At 47.7% G+C, this 19,547-nt stretch overlaps 1 protein-coding gene across 1 annotated transcript; it reads left to right on the plus strand.

Annotated features, from left to right (window-relative positions):
* The first annotated feature begins 806 nt into the window (after positions 1–806).
* Positions 807–18,554, plus strand: VEZF1 (vascular endothelial zinc finger 1). The gene is made up of 7 exons (XM_058037447.1): positions 807–879; positions 6,175–6,872; positions 7,584–7,647; positions 8,628–8,811; positions 10,229–10,450; positions 12,533–12,577; positions 12,929–18,554. Exons 1-7 carry the CDS (start codon positions 847–849, stop codon positions 13,354–13,356), a joined length of 1,674 nt encoding a protein of 557 aa, XP_057893430.1. The 5' UTR covers positions 807–846; the 3' UTR covers positions 13,357–18,554.
* The last annotated feature ends 993 nt before the right edge of the window (positions 18,555–19,547 follow it).

Below are 19,547 nucleotides of genomic sequence, written 5' to 3' on the forward strand. Positions count from 1 at the left end.
GCCCGCCCGGCCCGGGGGAACGGCCGGGGCCGCGGAAAGGGCCCGGCCCGGCCCTCCTGGAGCCCGGCCAGGCGGGGTGCGAGGCAGGGCCGGCCGGGGAGGCGGCGGCAGCCCCGGAGGGCTGAGGGCCAGCCCGGGTGGGCTGAGGACGATCCCGGCTGTGCCGAGGTGGCGGCGGCGCCGGGCGACCCCCGGGGCGGCCCCGAGTTCACACCCCCCCTCCGCCCCCGGCGCTGCCGCCCGCCCGCACCCGCGGGCGAAGCCGCCCCCCGCCGCCCCCGCGGCTCCCTCCCTCCCTGCCGGCGCGGCGGGCGGGGGCGGCGGGCGGGCGGGCGGGGAGGGGAGAAGGGGCGGGCGGGCGGCTCGGCGGCCCCGGGGCCGAGCCGGGGCGGGCGGCGGCGGCGGCCCCGGACACCTCGGCCGCTCCTCCATCTTCTCTCGCCACAGCTCGGCTTCCCCAGCCCGGGACCGGCCCATTGCCAGCCCCGCGGGGGGGGCGGCCGGCCCGCCGCGCCGCCCCGGCCCCGCCGCCCGCGCCGCCGCCTCGCCGCGCCGCCCCGGGCCCGCCGCCCGCCCCGCGGCGAGGGGAGCGGCGGGGGCGGCGCCGCGGCCGCCCGGGCCATCGCCGCCCCGCCGGGACGCCGCGCCGCCGCCTCCCCCCTCTGGGCCGCAGTGGTGCAGCCCGAGGTTAGCGGAAGCGGCCGCTCGGCGCTGCCATGTTGAGCCGCCGCCGCCGCCGCCGCTTTGTTGTCGGCTCCATGTAGCTGCGGCCCGGGGGAGGGAGCGACGGGGGGACCGCCCGCCGCAGCCGCCGCCGCCGCCGCCCGGGGCCGCGCCGCCCCCGCCATGGAGGCCAACTGGACCGCGTTCCTCTTTCAGGTGAGGCCCCGCGGCGGCGGCGCTGCCCGCGCCCCCCCTCTCTCCCTCCCTCCCTCACGGCCGCGGCCCCGCCGGTCCCCGCCGGGCCGGGCTGTCACTCAGCGCGGCCGCCCGGCCCCCGCCCGCCCCCGGCCCGGCCCGGCCCGGCCCGACCCGGCCCGCCGGGCAGCGCCTCACCGGCCCCGCGGCTCCGCTTCTCCCTCCTTCCCTCCTGCACTTTCTCCCTCCGCCGCCGCCCCGCAGCGCGCTCCCTTCCCGCTTTCATTACAAACCACCGATATTCGTATTTGTATTTTATTTTTATTTTTTCCTCCGCAAAACATGAGATCGCGCTTTATTTTTTTTTTTTTTTTGGTGTTTGCTTGTTTTTCTCTCCCCCCTCGTCTAAAGAGACAAACAACAACAGAAAAAAAAAAAAAGCCACGAACAAAAAAAAAAAAACAACCCCAAGCTTCCACCGGGCTCCAACAAAACCCCGATGGAACAAACGCCGTGTCTGGGAGAATAAATTAATCCCTCTTTAAACAGCCTGACTCAGGGCCGGCTGACGAGGGAGCTTGTTTTCTTTTAAAATAGGACGCGAGCGGGCCGGATTTCTGTAAAAACTGGCGAAATCTAACGGGAATGGGGAGGAATAGGGACGGTGGAGCGTGCAACCCCTCCCTTTGCCAACTGAGTCACAATTTTCCCCCTTTCTGTCGGTGAAAGACTGACTTAAAAACACCGCTGTTTATGTAATTCCGGAGAAAATCCAATGTACCAGAAAAAAAAAATTCTGAAAAAAAGAAATCTTTGCCTGGCTTTTGTGAGCCTCGCGAGCCCTTTCTCACCAGATTGTTTTTTCTCCCGGATTTTTTTTTTTTTTTTTTTTTTTTTTTTGCGCTGGAAAACATAAAATGTGTGATTGCAGCAGCAGCAGCGGAGGGAAAAAAAAAAAAAAAAAAAGCGCCCAGCACATCACCTTTCTCAAGGTAAAATAATCCTCTTTGCACGTTCCCGGTGGCGGCCGCTCGCTTCCTCACTGTCCTCCTCGGAATTAAACCCAGACCCAACCCGTGACACGAGTTTGAAAACCTGAGTTGAATGAATAAATCCGCCAAGAGCGAGCACCATTCCTTTAGGGAGGAAAAATTCGTCCCTTGCAAGTAGCGAGGGATGAGTCACTCGCCCGGGTTCTGTGCCTCGGAAAACACGCCGGGAATGTTCCGGGGAGCCGGTACCGGGAGCCGGGCGCTGCGTTTGCCGCCTTTTCCTGGGGGATGCGGGCGATGCCATCGGCTTTGGCTGAGGTCTGGTGAATTATTTCTCACTCTAGTGGGCAGTTGTGATTCGCACGTAGGAAACTTCACGCTAAGAAGTTAATCTCCTTAGTTTAGGGCCATCTCCCTCCGAGCCGGGGCTGCTTTAGTGCCTTGCTGCCTCCCCAGCTGAGCGTTTTCCAGGGGAAATTTTTCCTGGGCTGGCAGGACTGTATTGCAGCAGGCTGAGAAATGCCAAGTAATGCTTCAAGTACGTGTCCAGCTCCTCGCTGCTCGTCCGTGCTTTTCTGAAGGTGCTGAGTTTTGAAGCAGTGATGTCACACGCTGATTTAGGAGTCAGCTTTGCTGCTTTTAATTAAGGAGTCAGCAGTTCGCTTTCCGAACGTGCGGCTCGGAAGCATCTTCATAAAACTGTGACGTGGAAATTTTCCTCCGATTTTTTTTTTTCTCTCTAAATAATAAAGCTTTCAGAGCTCCTAACAAATGCTGGATATTGTTTCTTGAGTGGTTTTGTTAGAATCGATGATTTGGGGTGCGAGCGTGCCGATGCACCCAGCAGAAAGCAGCACTGAGGTAGTCCTGATGTGACTTTCATTTTTCTTCTTCCCATTCTCACAGCAGCACGTCAGCCCCGATCCAGCTGATTAGTTAAAACTAGTTAAAAAGCGTGGATTTAAAAGCCTGTCCCCAGTGTCAGTTAAATAACAAATGGAAGTGACTGAATATTCACACTTGTTCTTCCTGGGGGGAGTGTTAAACCAAGTGTGCGTTCCAGCTGGGACAGGATTCCTAAGGGACAGCTTAGTACGTGGAATATAAAGTTGTAATTTTTAGCCAAATGTTTTCAGAGGAGGTTTCAATGTCTTAATTTTAGTCCTGTGGCAGTGGGCTGTGGGACTGTAAACCGTTCCTTCCAAATAAAGTTGTTTGATTGTTTTTAGGTGGCATGTTGATGAATTGTATCCCTTTCTAAAGAAACAATCGTGCTACTGAATAAGCAGTTCTTGTTTGGATCTTCTTAGTCCCAAAATGCATAGTTGGAAAGCCGCTTTTAGGATGTGCTCGGGAAGTGAAAGTTGTATCTGTTAATGTGAGGAGGACTCATCCATCAGATGGAGTGTTCAAGATATGACTCATGCTAATTTGTTGCTCTCACATTAAGGCTGAAGCACAAAAATATTTTAGCCTCTGGCATTGGAAGTTCACAATGCCACATCCTACACTCTGGGTCACGAATTGCAGGGTTTTTTTGTTTACTGCCCCCCCAGGAGAGAAGGAATTAGTGACAGAACAAGGGGATTTTGCAGGAGAGCCTGTCCCAGGCCATCAAAATATCTCCAAAATGTTGACTTGACGTTAATGCTGGGTGAAGTAAAGCCGTGGTCGGAGCCTGCATAACTGCGCCTGCCAGAGGCGTGCAGCAGGTGCTGGCTTCCCTTCTCCAACAGGGAGTTAAAAAAAAATGCTGCCTGATCCTTTTTTAAAAGGCTTTAACAGCCCTTGGAAGTGAGGAGCACAGCTCGGGGCAGAGGGGCTGTGAGGAGCACGCTGCTGCAAATAATGCTGGCTCCCTCAGAACCAAGATAAGCACACTTATATAAGCAGCAGCTCCACAGCCTGTCGCTCGATGAATATACATTGTTTTATGTCCACTGTCTCCATCAGATCTGTAGGAATAAGTGCATCATTACCTTGAAGTGCTGACGATTCTTTGAGGCTTAAAAATATCCATAAACTGCCTAAGTTTGAACCTTGTCCAAAGGATTTGGGCTCTCCATTATCCGATCTGCTAGCTCTGCCTTTGAAATTGTATCTCTGGAGCTGTCATTGGGTGCTCTGCAGTGTCTTCTGGTGCAGTTTAACAACATTGTTTAATGCCGATTTCAAGTTGTAAAACATTTCAGAATTTTTTAAAGTTAAAATTGTGTTGAAGTGCACAACTTGCTCCGTATTGTGCTGTCTGTGTGTATCGTGCAAACTCTTATTTTTGTGCAATGTAGAAGTGTCAAAACCTTTTTAAAAACATGGAAAATAAAAGGTTGAAAATGCACATTGTCACTGAAGTCAGGGAAAAGTTTAATGGAGCTGCTGGGGCTTGTGCCGTGCCCTGATTTAGCAGCGTCGCCTCCAGGAGAGTTCTGGCTGCAGCTCTTCAGCAGTCGCTCCCTGGAATAAACCAGCCCCTGGGGCTGTTGTTTGGGGTGGCTGCTGCGGCCAGGCAGGTGTGCTGATATCCAGCCTACCTGTTGCATCCTGAGCTTTGGCACAGAGGGATCTAAAAAGCAGATACAGACGGACAGCCTGGCCAGCTCCTCATGCTTCCCACAGGTTTTGTCTCCTGTCAGCGTCCTGTCAGGAGTCCAGGCTTTCTCCTGTGAACTGTTATCCTGTCAGATAGGCTTGGAGTGTTTGGGAGCTTGTATTCCTTCCCATGTGGGTTAGTGTTGGTATCCACCCATGGCTTTTATCCAAAGATCAGCAGCATCACACTCCCAAAAAGTGAGACTGGAGTGATGCAGGAGCTGCCCACAGCAAGGGAGAGATGCTCTGGGGGGGCTGCAGTCCCTGCTGCGATCCAGGCAGGCAAAGCACCCAGGATACAACTAGGAAAACAGCCCAAAGTGAGCTTCTAGAAATACTGGCTTGTCCAGAGGACGTGTTGAAATGGATTCCCATGGGAAGAGCATTAGCCTGAGAGTGCTTCCCAGCACCGTCCACCCCAACAGATGTAAAAGTAGACAGGTCAGGGTCGTGCACTGGCACAGTGTTTCATTCAGCTCTCACAGCTTTGAGTCATGTTACTCTGTGAGGAAAGCCGTAGGAAAGGATCCTAGAGGGCTGCAGTACTGATCTGATGGGAAGGCAAGTTTCCCCAAACTCAGCTTCAGGCCTGGCACGCTGCGTTACTAACGAGCCTGATTTAAAACTGGTCTGATGAGACCGAGGCACATCTTGAATACAGATGCACTTAAACTGGCTTAAGGTGCTGGAGTGATTTATTTTAATGCTCCATTAGGCTGAATTGGTCTGTGTGGTTTCTAAACCACATTAAAATTGTATCTGCCAGGGTTTTGTCCCAGTCTGACTGGATGAGTTTTAATAATAGTGTTTCTGCCTTAGAATAACCACGCGTGGTGCAGCGCAGCCCGTGGCAGGCAGGCTGCAGCTCAGCTGAGCGCTGCTGCCTGCGGGCCCCCCTTCCCTGCCCTGGAGCTGCTGCCACACATTCTGTGGTTCAAAGTTAGTTGGTATTGGCTGCTTTCAGACAGCTTTCAGAGTTTATTCCCAACACCCCGAACCGTGTTCTCCAGCATCTCTAGATGTCTCCCAGTGTGTATCGATCCGCTTCTCTTCCCAGCACAAAGTAGCTGCTGACGAAGAGAAAAAGGCCCTGCCGCTATTCTTGTTAGTTCCAGACGCAGAGAACACAGTGGTCAGTGGACAAATGCATCAGGAACCTGCTAAATATAGAGATGTGGCTTTAGACAGCTCCCGATTCCAGTTGCTTTGGTTTCAGTGCTGGCACAGGGGCATGAACACTGTTTAAATAAGACGCCTTATCGCATCCTGGCTCTCTGTGCCTGCGGTTCAGTTCTCAGTGTGCACTAAGCTCGGCTTAAAGGTGGGGCCTTATTTTGCAACTCCTGTCAGTACCTTCATCCTCTCCAGAGATAGTCCTGATGTGCCATCTGATACGATCATTAGCAAAATGAGTTATCTGTTATGTAAAGATGAAATGCTGTTATTAAAAGATCTGACAAGCACCTAGTTGTCTTCTGTAAAAAGTTGCCCTCCAGAAACTGAATAATTCCTTGATTGTTGTACTGTGTCCTACACCTACCACAGGGTCTGCACAGCCAGGGCGTTTACAGCGTGAGCGGTTTATCTTGTCCAAAACCAGCATTATGTAACCTTCCCCTGTTGTTCCTTCCGTGGCTTTTGGTCCAGAATGTGCTTCCCTGTCGTTTGTAAATGTTCTCACCGTGCCAGAGCGAGCACCCGTCCAGAGAATTTAAGTGTGAATGTTTGGTTTTAGGCACACGAAGCCTCCCATCACCAACAGCAGGCAGCACAGAACAGTTTGTTGCCTCTCCTGAGCTCTGCTGTTGAGCCGCCCGATCAGAAGCCGATTCTGCCCTTACCAATAACGCAGAAACCTCAGCCTGCACCAGAAACATTAAAGGATGCTATTGTTGGGATTAAAAAGGAAAAACCTAAAACCTCCTTTGTGTGCACTTACTGCAGCAAAGCTTTCAGGGACAGCTACCATTTGAGGCGTCACGAGTCCTGCCACACAGGGATAAAGTTAGTGTCACGGCCAAAGAAAACTCCCACCACAATGGTGCCCCTTATCTCGACCATCGCCGGTGACAACAGCCGGAGTTCGCTGGTTTCGACTATCGCAGGCATCCTGTCCACTGTCACTACGTCTTCCTCTGCCACCAACCCCAGCAGCAGCGCCGGCGCCACGGCCATGGCGGTGACGCAGACGGTGAAGAAGCCCAGCAAGCCCGTGAAGAAGAACCACGCCTGTGAGATGTGTGGGAAGGCCTTCAGGGACGTCTACCACCTCAACCGGCACAAGCTGTCCCACTCGGACGAGAAACCCTTCGAATGTCCCATTTGCAATCAGCGCTTCAAGAGAAAGGATCGCATGACCTACCACGTGAGGTCTCACGAAGGTGGCATCACGAAACCCTACACCTGCGGGGTGTGTGGAAAAGGCTTCTCAAGGTACCACCTGGCAAACCCCAGGCGTGCTCCGCTGTTGGCTTTTTGTGAGCGAGAAGGGTTAAGCTGTGGTAGTGAGGAGCTGGGAGAGGCAAACTTCTGAGGAGATTGGTGAGGGGCTAAAGAGCCTTGTCTGCAGTTAGGGTGGGGGAGTCTCCATCTGAGCAAGGTTGGAGTGGCCAGAAGTGGGCACTTTTTTAGGAGAGTGGTTTGAAATGGTTTCTTGACCTCATCCAGGGCCCATAAGATGTGTGTCTGTGTCACTGGGGGTGGGCACAGAGCCCCTTCAGCAGCCTTTGCCATGGTCTGTGAATGGGGCAGGGCAGAGGAGCTGTCACCTGCTCTTACAGCAGCGTGGAGGGACAGCACAGGGGGAGCTTGCCCTGCTGCCAGCCCTGTTTGTACCTGTGCTTGCAACAGAGAAAACTTCAACCTTTAGAGCTGTTGTGCTCTCACCTTTACACAAGGTGTGACCAATCGTGCCTTTGCCAGGTGTGTGAGGAGAACAGGGTTAAGCTTTAAACCACAGGCTGGTTTCGAGCTGTGAGGTGTTGCAGTGGAGCCCCTGGTAGGTGAGGGAAGGGATTTCTCCTGGCTGTCAGAGGGATGGGGCTGCAGGGAGTGAGCAGCTCGGTGTCAGCTCTGCTAGCCAAGCTGTCCTGGCTCTGTGTGTGTAACACTGTGCACTTTTCTCCTGTTCTCTCTTTCTTGCAGGCCTGATCATTTAAGCTGTCACGTTAAACATGTTCACTCAACAGAGAGACCCTTCAAATGCCAAGTAAGGGCTGAAATGGTTTATTAAGAGCAATACCTTATTGTGTCAGTGGTACTCAGGTGAATCTTTCCAGAGCTGTATTTACTCACGGACTTTTGAAAAGGAAGTTTAGGAGTAAAGCCACATTTGCCACCACACCACAGTGCTGGAGTTCTGGTGGAACTTTAAGAAGATACCATGGTTGCTTTTTTAGGAAGATTAGAGGCTTTTTGCTTTCTTGGAGAACAGCATAGTTGCTCTGTTTTACCATATGCTTAACTTAGTAGTGGGATTGTAGCAGCATCCTCAGCTTAGTGCTCATTTCTGGGGTAATGTGTGCAGTGTGTTTCTCAGCGTGTTCAAATGAAATGTCTTTCTCAGCACTTCTATTTAAAATGGGTGGGAATGGTTCATTCTGGATCTGTCATTTTGCTGGAAGGGGAAAGCAAGTTGTCCTAAGTTGATGACTGAGACTAGGTGAAATAATTTGATTGCCCTTGAACAATTAACTGTTTTGCTTGGAATATCCATGCTTATTCCAACCTTTTTCAGGGACTCATCTTATTAAATAAAATCCTTGGATAAAAAGAATAGTGTTAGGAAAAGGTTTTCTTTCCTTGTTCTGGGTGGGAACAGAAGTAATTGAGCAGTGTAAGGTACCAAGTTCATATTTGTACAGTAAAATTACATTAGAAACCAACTTTGCCTATTGTAGCTGTTTTTTACAAGCTCCCTCTTGCATTGGTGGTGGGTAAGGCAACCCACTCTTTTCAGAAAGCTCAAGCAGTGTAGAATATGATTTTTGTCCTGATTGTCTCAGAAGCAAATTCCATTCTCAGTCTCTGCTGAGTAGTTTGATTTTTGTTTCTCTATGAATGCAGGTAAAAGTTAAAGTTGTCAATGCACTTAGGATACTGTTAGGAGCTGCCAGGCTCCCAGAGGGCCTGTGGGTGATGCTGTGCTGCTCTGTGTGCCCCTCAAGTGTAACTTTGTCCTCCCTCTAGACGTGCACTGCTGCCTTTGCCACCAAAGACAGACTGCGGACACACATGGTGCGCCATGAAGGAAAGGTATCGTGTAATATCTGTGGTAAACTTCTGAGTGCAGCATATATCACCAGCCACTTAAAGACACACGGGCAGAGCCAAAGTATCAACTGTAATACCTGTAAACAAGGCATCAATAAAAGTAGGTGAACGTTTTACAAACATTTCTAATAACAGTGTGTGTGCGAAGGGAATTGCCTTTGATGACGTTAAACTCGGCTACGTGTCTGTCAGTCTGGGTGGGCACACCTCCTAAAAGTAGATCTGTAGTAACACAATGTGCTTCAGCTCAAGAATTGGCACGTGTAGAGTTGGTTTGCTGCACGACTGTGCTCTCATCCCTTGGGAATGCCCTGCAGTTCATGACAGTGACCCATCTCTTGAAAAGAGTTCCCAGATTTTCAGTGCTGCTTCCTGAAATGTGCAGGTCTGAAAGCCCAACAGATAGTCTGGAGATTTTAGACTATTTAAGAACTGCTAAGCTTTGCCAGGTTTCAGGTCTGAAGCCTCATCCAAAGCTCATCAAAATAAGGAGAAAGATTTCTCTGCTTTCTCTGAGCTTTGACCCTGGGGCTCAGTGTTTCCTCCCTCAGGCAATAGCTGACAAGAAAAGGATTTAAATCCAGCCCTGATAGGTTTTGGGCATTAATGGCATCTGACTGGTGTTGTGCAGGAGGTCAGATGAGATGTTTGTAATAGCTCCTTCTAGACTTAAACTCTGGACCTCGGAATGTCTAGCAAGCAAATGAAGACTTGACGTTCAAATTTTCCCTATTAAAATACCTGTAACTTAAGTTAACCCTGCATGGTTAGTAATATAAAACGGGTTTTCAGAGGAATAAAGAGGCAGAAGTAAGGAATGTCTTTGGAAACTTTGTCCTTAAAGCCTTTAAACTGTATTAATTTACAACATCTTTGCAGTTCCTGTTACTCCTGGGTAATTTGAAGGTACTGGGAATGTCTGAAATGCCTGATTGTTGAGCTTAGTAGGAAATTTGGATGTGAAATATTTTTCAAGGGTAGGGTTACAACTCTGGCTTCCCAGTCCAGTTTGGTGGTGCTAAGCCAGTTCACATGAGGCATTTTGAGCAGTTGTTAGAGGTGGAAATGATGAGCTGTACTGGGGCCAGAGAGTAGTGACAGGCTGATGTAAACTGAAATTTTTAAGTTATACTTGCAATAAAATGTAAAAAGGCTTTTTTTTATTTTTCATTCTTAAGCTGGAACTAAAGTTTAGCAAAAGTGGATTCAGTTTGAGTTCTAGAGACTAATTGGAGTCTTTAATTTCATTCTTCCTTAATACAAAGTAAATAATGACAAGAGAAGTCTGGTTTTGGCACTTAAAGTAGATGTTCTTGACTTACGTTTTTGTTTTTAGCTCTTGGAAAAGTAGTTTTATGGAGCACAGAATTAATGATACTGTTTTAAACACCTCCGTGATTTTGTTCTTGGAATCCTGTGAGATTCCACATGCTCTTTGTAGAAGTTGCCTTTGTGATCTCAGCAAAAAGCAGAGTAACTTTTCAAGGTGAATTTGTGTTCTTACTTGATTGGCATAGCATGCATGAGTGAAGAGACCAGCAACCAGAAACAGCAACAGCAGCAGCAACAGCAGCAGCAACAACAACAGCAGCAGCAGCAGCAGCAGCAACAACAACAGCAGCAACAGCAGCAGCAGCAGCAGCAACAGCAGCAGCAGCAGCAGCACGTAACAAGTTGGCCTGGAAAGCAGGTAGAGACCCTGAGATTGTGGGAAGAGGCCGTCAAAGCCAGGAAGAAAGGTAAACCAAACCAATATGGACGTGGCTGGCTTGTGAGATGGGGTTCACAGTCATACAGGGAGTTTGAGGTGTCAGGAAGGATGTCTTACGTGACAGTTTCATTCTTAGAAGTCGTAGCTAAGAGAGAACAGGAGGAAACAGGCCCAGAGAAGGGTGTGTTAAATGACCTGCTCATGATTTACTCCTTGGTGTCTGTGCTTGCCTGCATCCCTAGAGCCATCAGTTACAGAGGGAGCTTTCTCTGCTCCAGCAGGAGTGGGGGCTTGGACTTGCATGTGGCTTTTGGCTGTGCTTGTGCTAATTTACCCTGTTCTCCTGTCTGTGCACACACACACACACACACACATAACATACACACACCCACAGACACCCCTGCATCAGCACCAGGGTGCCTGTGGTGCTTTCTGTGTCCTGTTCATCTTGTCTCACCAATTAATTCCATCTGCTGTATCATCATGTAGCTGTCTTTGCATGAAGTTTTCTAGACCTCAGAGAGCTCTCTCTCTCTTTCTCTCTCTCTCTCTCTCTGTCTGTTGCTTTGTTTCATTACAAAGTGAGGTAATCACTGATCCTGTTTCTCATCAGTGCTGGCTCACAGCTTACCTCTACCTGTGCTGCTGTAGTTGCAGTGGGATTGCTGTTGTTGGTCATTGTGGCAGTTTGGAGGGAACAGATTGTTTCAGTTTAGTGGGTTTAGGATACAGTAGTTTAAATTCTCCCCTTACTGCTGCTTATTTGTTTCACAACAGTTTGATTATTAATGCCCATCATGTGACTTCTGGATTACATGTTTTAGAAGTTCTTAATGACCACTGCTTACTGCTTCTTACTGCTTTTTCACTGGCTGTTTTTAGGAATGTTTTTGACTCACCTTATTGTTTCCTTTTCTCTCAACCTTCCTTTCAGTTCTTCAGTCTGTTTTTGTTTTCTAGGTTCTTGTTTGTGTTTTAGGCTGCTTGTTTCCTTTCCCCTTGTTATGTCAGTAATTGAATTCTGTGATCAGACAGTGCAGAAACAGCTTATTCATGTTAAAATGCAGTGATAACAGAAACATTACATATCATTAGGCCACTAAATAGATAAAGCAAATTATGTTTGATTTAGAAAATCACTGAGAATTATTTTCTGCTTGTTCTTTCCTATGTCTTGTTTCCTTTTCCTTTCTTATGAAGAATGTTGAACATGCTTTAACAGAACAGTGGTTTGGGGCAGGAGGGGGTGAGGGAGGTGGGTGGGTGACAGTGGTGTCACACTGGTGCTTTTAGCTTAACTGGGGAAGGGGCATGGGTGGGCTGTGTCTTTGGGTGTGACTGTGCTTGGAGGTGAAGTTAGACCAGTCAGTGCCATGCTTGAGCTGCTCTTTCCATGCTGGTTCTCCTGTGCTAGTTCCACTTGTGGTGGCTTTACAGCACTAGATGGGATTTTTTTTTTTTGTCTAGTACAATTTATTTTCACAATTTTTTTTTTTTTTTTTACTCTTTCCCTTCCTCTCCACCCCTCCTAGCTATGGACTTTGAAGAACCAACAGTAACCCTTGAATAGGGCTAATGTTGCTTTCAAAGTTAATTTGTATTGCCCCAGAGGCAAAGTGGGCTCTTTGCTCCTGGCTTACCTCTGACACGTGGGTGTAACTGAGCTTGGGGTCCTGCCCTACAAATGTGGAAGCAGACACGGCTTAGTGACGTTGGTGCAGAGTGCATTTTCCCTGTTTCTGTGGCAGCCAGCCCTTCCCCTCCCTCCCTCCCTCCCGGTGTGGGTAGCCGGCAGGTGGTGCTGATGGATGTGCAGTGATTCCCGTCCCCCCTGCTCCCCAGCCCGGCCTCCTGGGTCTCCCTTGCTCTGCACTTCAGTCCTGCTTGCTGCAAACCCCCCCAGACCCCCCAAACCAACGTGGTGTGGAGCTGGAGCTTGTGTGAAAGCTGAGGAGCTGATGGGGCTTGAGGGATGTGCTGCTGGGGTAGCCTTGAAGTAGAGGTACTGTGAGCAGTTTAGTAGCAATAATTAAGACTGAAATAAGCAGGTAAATATTGAAACGAGCTTTGCTTATCAGTCCCTAATAATGACTTTTTAAAACCTTCACAGAATGTCAGTTCACCTTTGAGAAGGCTATAGAGTACGTACCATTCGGTATGTACACTCTCTCTATTTCTACTGTTCCTCTTGGGAGGATGTTTTTGATTGTACAATACTGTTTTTATGAACATGGAAAAACCCTCTTGCTAAGACAACCTCACTTGACTTCTCAGGGAAAAAAAAACCTCAATTGAAATGATGTGCATGAGAGTTTGTGTTTCCTGTAGGCTATAGAATGTTAACAGTTTTAACTTACTAATAATACCTAAAGAAAATGATTCCAGAATTTGTACCCGTTCTTGTTCGGTTTTTGGGTTTTTTGTTTTGTTTTGTTTTGTTTAAATCTCGTCCATGGTTTTTTTTATGTGTTAAAAACTTTTTGTCTTTTTTATGTCTCATTTTTAGAAGCTGCTAACTTGTGCCAAACCTCCACTGCTGCTACTACGCCTGTGACTCTTACTACTCCATTCAATATAACGTCCTCTGTGGCTTCTGGGACTATCACAAACCCAGTCACAGTGGCAGCTGCAATGAGCATGAGAAGTCCAGTAAATGTATCAAGTGCAGTTAATATTTCCAGTCCGATGAACTTAGGGCATCCTGTAACCATAACCAGTCCTCTGTCCATGACCTCTCCATTAACGCTCACCACCCCGGTGAACCTGCCCACCCCGGTGACCGCTCCAGTGAACATAGCGCACCCCGTCACCATCACGTCCCCCATGAACCTGCCCACCCCCATGACGCTGGCTGGCCCCCTCAACATAGCCATGAGACCAGTGGAGAGCATGCCTTTCCTGCCCCAGGCCTTGCCCACCTCTCCTCCCTGGTAAACAAGTTCTAAACAGTATTAAAAAGGATTAAAATGGAATCCTTACCAGCAGTTCTTTTTTGGGTTTTGTTTGGTTGGGTTTTTTTTTTGTTTTGTTTTGTTTTGTTTTTGTTTTTGTTCTATTGGGGTTTTTTTGTTTTGTTTTGTTTTAGTTAATAATAAATTCAGATTAAGACACTGGGGCAACACCATCAGAGACCACAGCAGCATCTTCCCCTTGATTTGGCTCACATGGTTCAGGCTTGAGTTTCACTGGAGCACTTCATTTAAGTAAGTTTTACATTGTAGCTGACTGATGCTGAATTAGAGCAGATACTTATTTGCCAGAGTTTAAAAAAAAAAAGGAAAAAATACCAAAAAAAGGTAATTAAAAATCCAGTTTTATGTTTTATCCCCTCAAATTATAACTTAGAAAATTATTTTAATCTAAACACTAGCGAAGACCCCTCTGTATCTGTGACAGGGTGGATGGCTCATTTTAACCTGCCAGGCAAGTCCACTGTTTCTGAGCTAGTGTAGAACCTTTGTCTGTGTTGATGTTTTTTTTTTTTTTTTTTTTTTTTTTTTTTTAATGAGTAAATGCATTACAATGTTGTCATTTAAAAAAAAAATGCATTTTTGGAGAAAATATGCATTTTACCTTTGGGAATATGGTAATTTCAGGCAGCATTCCCTATGGGAAAGGTGATACCAGCTCTGATATGCAAAGCATATGATAACTTATCATTCTAACTTCAACATATAATAGGGATTGTGACCTGATATTTGGAGATGTAAATATTACCCAACATATTACCCTAAGGGAATAGAGCATTGTAGTCAACATTTTTTTAAAAAAAACCTGTTATTGTTTGGTGAGAAACAGCCATGGCTGACAGAAGAGGAGTCGAAATGTAAACATGGTCTCTGAACAGTCAGACCCCCATGGGACTCTTATCTAGGAGCAAAAGGAGTGCTTGGAAACTTAAGGAAAATTGCTTTAAGCTGGAAGATTCTGGAGGCCCTGGGTGTGATTTTTATGCCCTCTGCCTCCCAGTCAGAGCCTGCTGATGTTTCAGCAGGGGACAGACGTGTTAGTTGTTCACTAGAAGTTTTGTCTTATATTAAATTGTATACAGTTTTTATTCTAACCACTAACTAGGTAGGATGCCCCTCCAGGACAAGCAGAGAGCGTCTTTTAATTTCTCCCCTATTTCTTAATCAAGTGTTGTGCAAATCTGTTCAACTTTGTAAATATTTGCAAACATCATCATTTTTACGTTATTCTTCTATTGTGTTAACACATTTCTATCAATTTGTGGGAGTTCTGGGGTGCTGAGCTGTCCAGCCCAGAACTGCTCATAAATGGTCACACATGTTTAAGCTACATGTGCTTTTTTTTCTTAACCTGTTTATCTGTACATAAAGTAGAAAGCAAAGTCTAGGGAAACAGATATACTTTTTAGACTATCATGTCAAATATTCACATTTTTAAAACTTTGTTTAAAAAAAAAAAACAAACCACCCTAAACCCAACCTCTACATTAAATAATAAAAAAAAAAAAAGAGGAAAAAAAAAAAAAGAAATGACAGTTGAGATGTTTTTATCTTAATGAAGTTGAGAGCTCTGGAGATTAGCGTGTGCATTTTCACAGAGTGCTAGCAGGACTGCCCAGTCACACTGGACTGCTTCCGTTCCTCCCCGGCCGTGTCCGTGCGAGCAGTGATTGCCAGGCTGCTGGCTCAGGTGACAGGTATCTGTATCCTTATGTGGAACTGTTCTAGGGGCTTGGACTACATAGTAAAACAAAAACAAACAAAAAAAAATAATAGAGCTTAGTGTAAAATAATTTTATAAATGATCTTTTGTACTTTAGGACATCAAATTGTACAACTTTTGTATATATAAAAGCTTAGGAACTTTCTGTTTAGCAGAAAGGAAACACATTCCTACACTTTTAATGTATATGTTTGTTATAATGTCCATGTAAACATATGCCCTATGTTTGTGCCTTTTAATTAGTTTGTCTCAATAAACAAAAATGTAGAGAAGAATATGTAGCTATGACTTTGTTACCACTGTTCTTCCTCCAGGTGTGTAGAGGTCTTTGTTTTGGCCCTGTGTAGAGCCCGGCGTGCACGGCCAGCATGTCCCCAGCCCCGCTGCCCCGGCCCCGCTGCCACCTCCACACCGTCCTGCATGTTGGGACCTGTAGTTCCCCAGCCATCTCTGCCATCCCTGGCCACCACACCACCTTGCACCAGTCTCCCAAAGTAGGTAGAGCCTTCTGGGTCTGGGTAAACACAGCGATGACCCTTAGGTGAAATTTGGGTATCCCTGAGCTTAAAAAAAACAAAAAGAGAACAACAGCATTAAAAGCCAATATGAAATTGTGTACCAGAAGTGGTTATCTATGAATTACTTACAATAAACAGGTGTGAGACTTAATTGTATGTTGTCAATTACTGCAGTATTGACAGTGGGTCCCTTGTACAGCCAGCTGTTATTTTTATCCCAGCAGTGTAGCAGTAGAATAAACACATTAAACACCGGCAAGGAAATTTTTCACCGTGACAGAGGCTTCCCAAACCACTAACCACGGTGCTCTTAGTGTGGCGTAGGAAAAGGGCTGTTTCCTTTTTATTTTATGTTGGTTCTGCTCGACTGTACCTGGTTTATGTCCACAAAGCTGCATTAGCTAATTGTCGACCTGTTTCATTTGTACTTGGGTAAACATTTGCTTTGTACCGTGTATTAATGGGTCCGAGGTGTGCTCCTCTGCTGTCTCAGTGCGGACGTTGCCTTCGCTCTGTAATGCCATCCTTGCAAATACATTAAGCTGTTTTTCTGACAAACAAAGGCTACCTGGTGCAGTAGTTTGTACGACGTGCATGCTCCCTGCTGAGCCGTGTCCGTGCTGGCCGGGGATCCGCCGGCACCTCGCAGCGCCGCCGAGTTCAGGCTCTGAGAAAATGGTGGACGTGAAGAACAGATGCTCCTGTTACACTGAGTTAGTTCCTATGCAGCTGATGCGCTTAGCCTAGTTTATTTCATGGAAACTTTTAAGCTGGATGGAATCCAACATCCAGGGAAGCCTATTGCCGCCGCTGGTTCGAGTGGGGTTTATATCGAGCCCATTCAGGTCTCCGATTGCAAGGAGTTCAATAGGGGGTTTATTTTTCTCCTTCTGAAGTTTCCGTAAGCATTCAGCGTGAGGTGAATGGCTTAGGCCGGCGGCAGCTTGGGAGCTGGATTTTGCCTTGGAAGGATGTGTGCTGTGCAAAGTCAGAGCAGGCAGATGGAGGGCACGGGAAGGCATCCTCGGGGCAAGGAGAGCGCGGGGAGGTGGCCACAGGGACGTAAGTATTGCAGCACAGCCAGCCATGCTGCCAGAAATGGGGTGCAGGCTATACAGGGGCTGCTTTTCTCTTTATTGGAACACCCCAACACCTCCAGAGTGTGTTCAGGGTGAAGAGAAATTTGGGATTCAACCTTTTTTTCAAGCATTACAACTCAGTATTGAAATTTGGGAAAGTTCCGTTCAGTCATGATGGATCAGAGAGAAACACGTTTTAGTCTCAGCATACAAGTTTAATTCTATTAGCCATTGATACAAATAAAACACTTTTTTCCCTCTTACAACAATTTTTTCCTTAGAGAGGCAAAAAGAAAGAAATATTTAATGTGTTTGCATTTGTCCACAAGAGGTTTAAAGAAAACCACCCAGACCCCAGTAAGCTGCTGAGCTGCAGCAATCCCAGGTTACATAAAGGGGTCGGGGCTGCCGAGGATTAGCCGGGGCATTCCGGGTGCTGATAAGCCTCCAAGTTCTGCCTGCTCTTCCCTCGCTTTTATTTTAGAAACAGCCACTCTGAGCCCTATCCTGAAAACTGCCTGGGGTTCATTTTCAAGGCTGTCGGGGTTAGATTCCCACCAAAGAGAGAAAATTGGAATTTAAAGAACGCTCAGGTTGTTCAAGCATCGAGCACTGTGGTAGTTTTTATCTCAGGGTCCCTGTACAGGAGCTGACTTGTTGAGAAATGAATGACAGTTTCTCACTGCTGGGCCCTTCCAAAAACTCCTGCCCTGCTTCATTGGTAGCTTAGTTTATCCATCTCAAAAATAGATTTAACAGTAATTTCAAAAGGCAGCTATTAAAAGCTCCTCAAGTTTTTTAATGCCATTGGGGTTTCAGTGCTTAAGTGGACCTTTTAACCAGTGCTTTTTAGGAGAAAAAGTGTAAGAATAAGTCTTGTCTCCTAACTGTCAGAGAATAAAACAAATGAAACCTGATCCCCTTCTACGTATTTGTGTAATTCAGCATGTTTATACTTCTTGCTTATCTTTGGATTGTTCACTCACAGCTCCCAGCGCAGCAGCCGAGGGATGACAGAGGAACTACGTGCTAATTTTTATGTCAAAAATAGCTTTCACCTTTAAAGGCACACGCCTCAGTGGCTGTTTTCTAATTACAAAAGGAATGCCAAAGCTTCTCCCGCGAATCCATTTTACAGCTGTGCTCAGATTGGACTGTCAGCCCCTGGTTAAAATTGAGTGCTGAGGTCCTGACCTAGAAACAAACCTTTTTTGGTATTGCTTTGGAAAGAGTGTTTCAGTGCTGAGGAGCTGAGCCAGGCTGTCCAGCCAGCTCCCTCCACACGCCTGGCGACAGCCACAGCCTCCCGTCCTTCCTTCCATCGCACTCTGCATCGCCTGGAGCCCAGAGCAGGGCCACTGGGCAAGCCAGGCTGATGAGTCTGAGAATAATACACATTTTCTTGTTTTCTTCAGCTTTCTGGGCTAGTCTAGTGGAATGTGTCCCTGCTCTGGTGGGGTTTTAGAGTGAGATGAGCTTTGAGTTTCCCTTCCAGCCCAAACTGTTCCAGGTTTCTGTGATTTTTAGAAGTCCCAGCTTTTCCTTTAGGGAAGCATCAGTGCTTTCTGAAAACCAGACATTTGGTATCTGCAGTTCAGAGCATTTACAATCACTGCCTCACAAACCGACCCATTTAGTAAAAAATAGGGCATTTTCAGGATGTGTGAAACCTTGTGTTTTCCAGAGAAGTCAGAAATATTCCATTCACCTTTTCACCCAGTTGTTTTCACCAGCTGTCAAGATGAAACCATTTCTGTTCTGTGTTTTCTGTGCAAGGTTTGTTTTTCAGGGAATTACCAATTTTGTTGGAATTGGCTGAATTAAATTCACTATTTTAACTCTTCATAGTTGTGTATTTCTATGCCCATTTCTCTTTACTTCCTAGCGTCAGCAGCAGCTAAGATCCATATCAAAGGGATATAAAATTGCCTGTTTTCCCTGAAACAAGCCTGGATTAGGAGGAGATTGCAACCACCAAAGCTCACTGCAAGGCGCTGTGCCTTGAAGAGTCTGATCTGTGCTAACTTGGGGAAGAGAGTGATGAGGCACATGTTCAGTGGGCGCTGAAAACCGAAGGTTTGCCTCCAGTATTTCCACTCCTACTCTGTGTTCCCTGTCAGAGCCTTCCACATCTTTACCCGGGACTGCTCATCTCCCAGACACAGATGAAATGATGGATCAGGACAACTCCCAGCACAAAGAGCTGTCCTGTGAGAGCTCTGGCCCATCCCACAGCTGTGCTCGGGCTCCCGCAGCCACAGCCGAGCACCCGAGCAGGCTGTGGCAGGGTGCTGTGGAAGACTGTGGTGCTCAGCAGTGTGGAGTTCTTCCCGCAGCATGTCTGGAAGGTTTGGAGAGCCGGGAGGGAAGTGGAGGCTCTGAGCTGCTGCTGTTCACAGTCTCGCTCTGGTCTCTGTGGAACGGGAAGTGTCTGCCCTGTGTAAACGGGCTCCTGTAATTTGTAAGAGGAGATCGCTTCCCGTCCCGAGCTGTCAGCCAGCGCGTGCGATACAGGGACGGCTGTTTTCTGTCTGCTCCCAGTGATGCTGGCTTGTAACCCGGCTGGGATCTGGGATGCTCAGCTGTGGGGTAGCAGGGCTGTCTCCCGTTCCTTACCAAGAGACCAGAGCTCCAGGCTCCAGAAGCCTGGGACACTCCAAAGGTGTGGAAGAGGCTGAGAGCCAGCCTAGAAATCTGGGATGGATCCATCCATCCATCCATCCATCCATCCATCCATCCATCCATCCATCCATCCATCCATCCATCCCTCCATCCTCGGGATGCTGTTCCCCGCACATACTGGCCCCCAGGCCACTCAGGGCCGGAGATGCTGACC

Source organism: Melospiza georgiana, chromosome 19, assembly GCF_028018845.1.
Source record: "Melospiza georgiana isolate bMelGeo1 chromosome 19, bMelGeo1.pri, whole genome shotgun sequence".
Taxonomy (NCBI): Eukaryota; Metazoa; Chordata; class Aves; order Passeriformes; family Passerellidae; genus Melospiza; species Melospiza georgiana.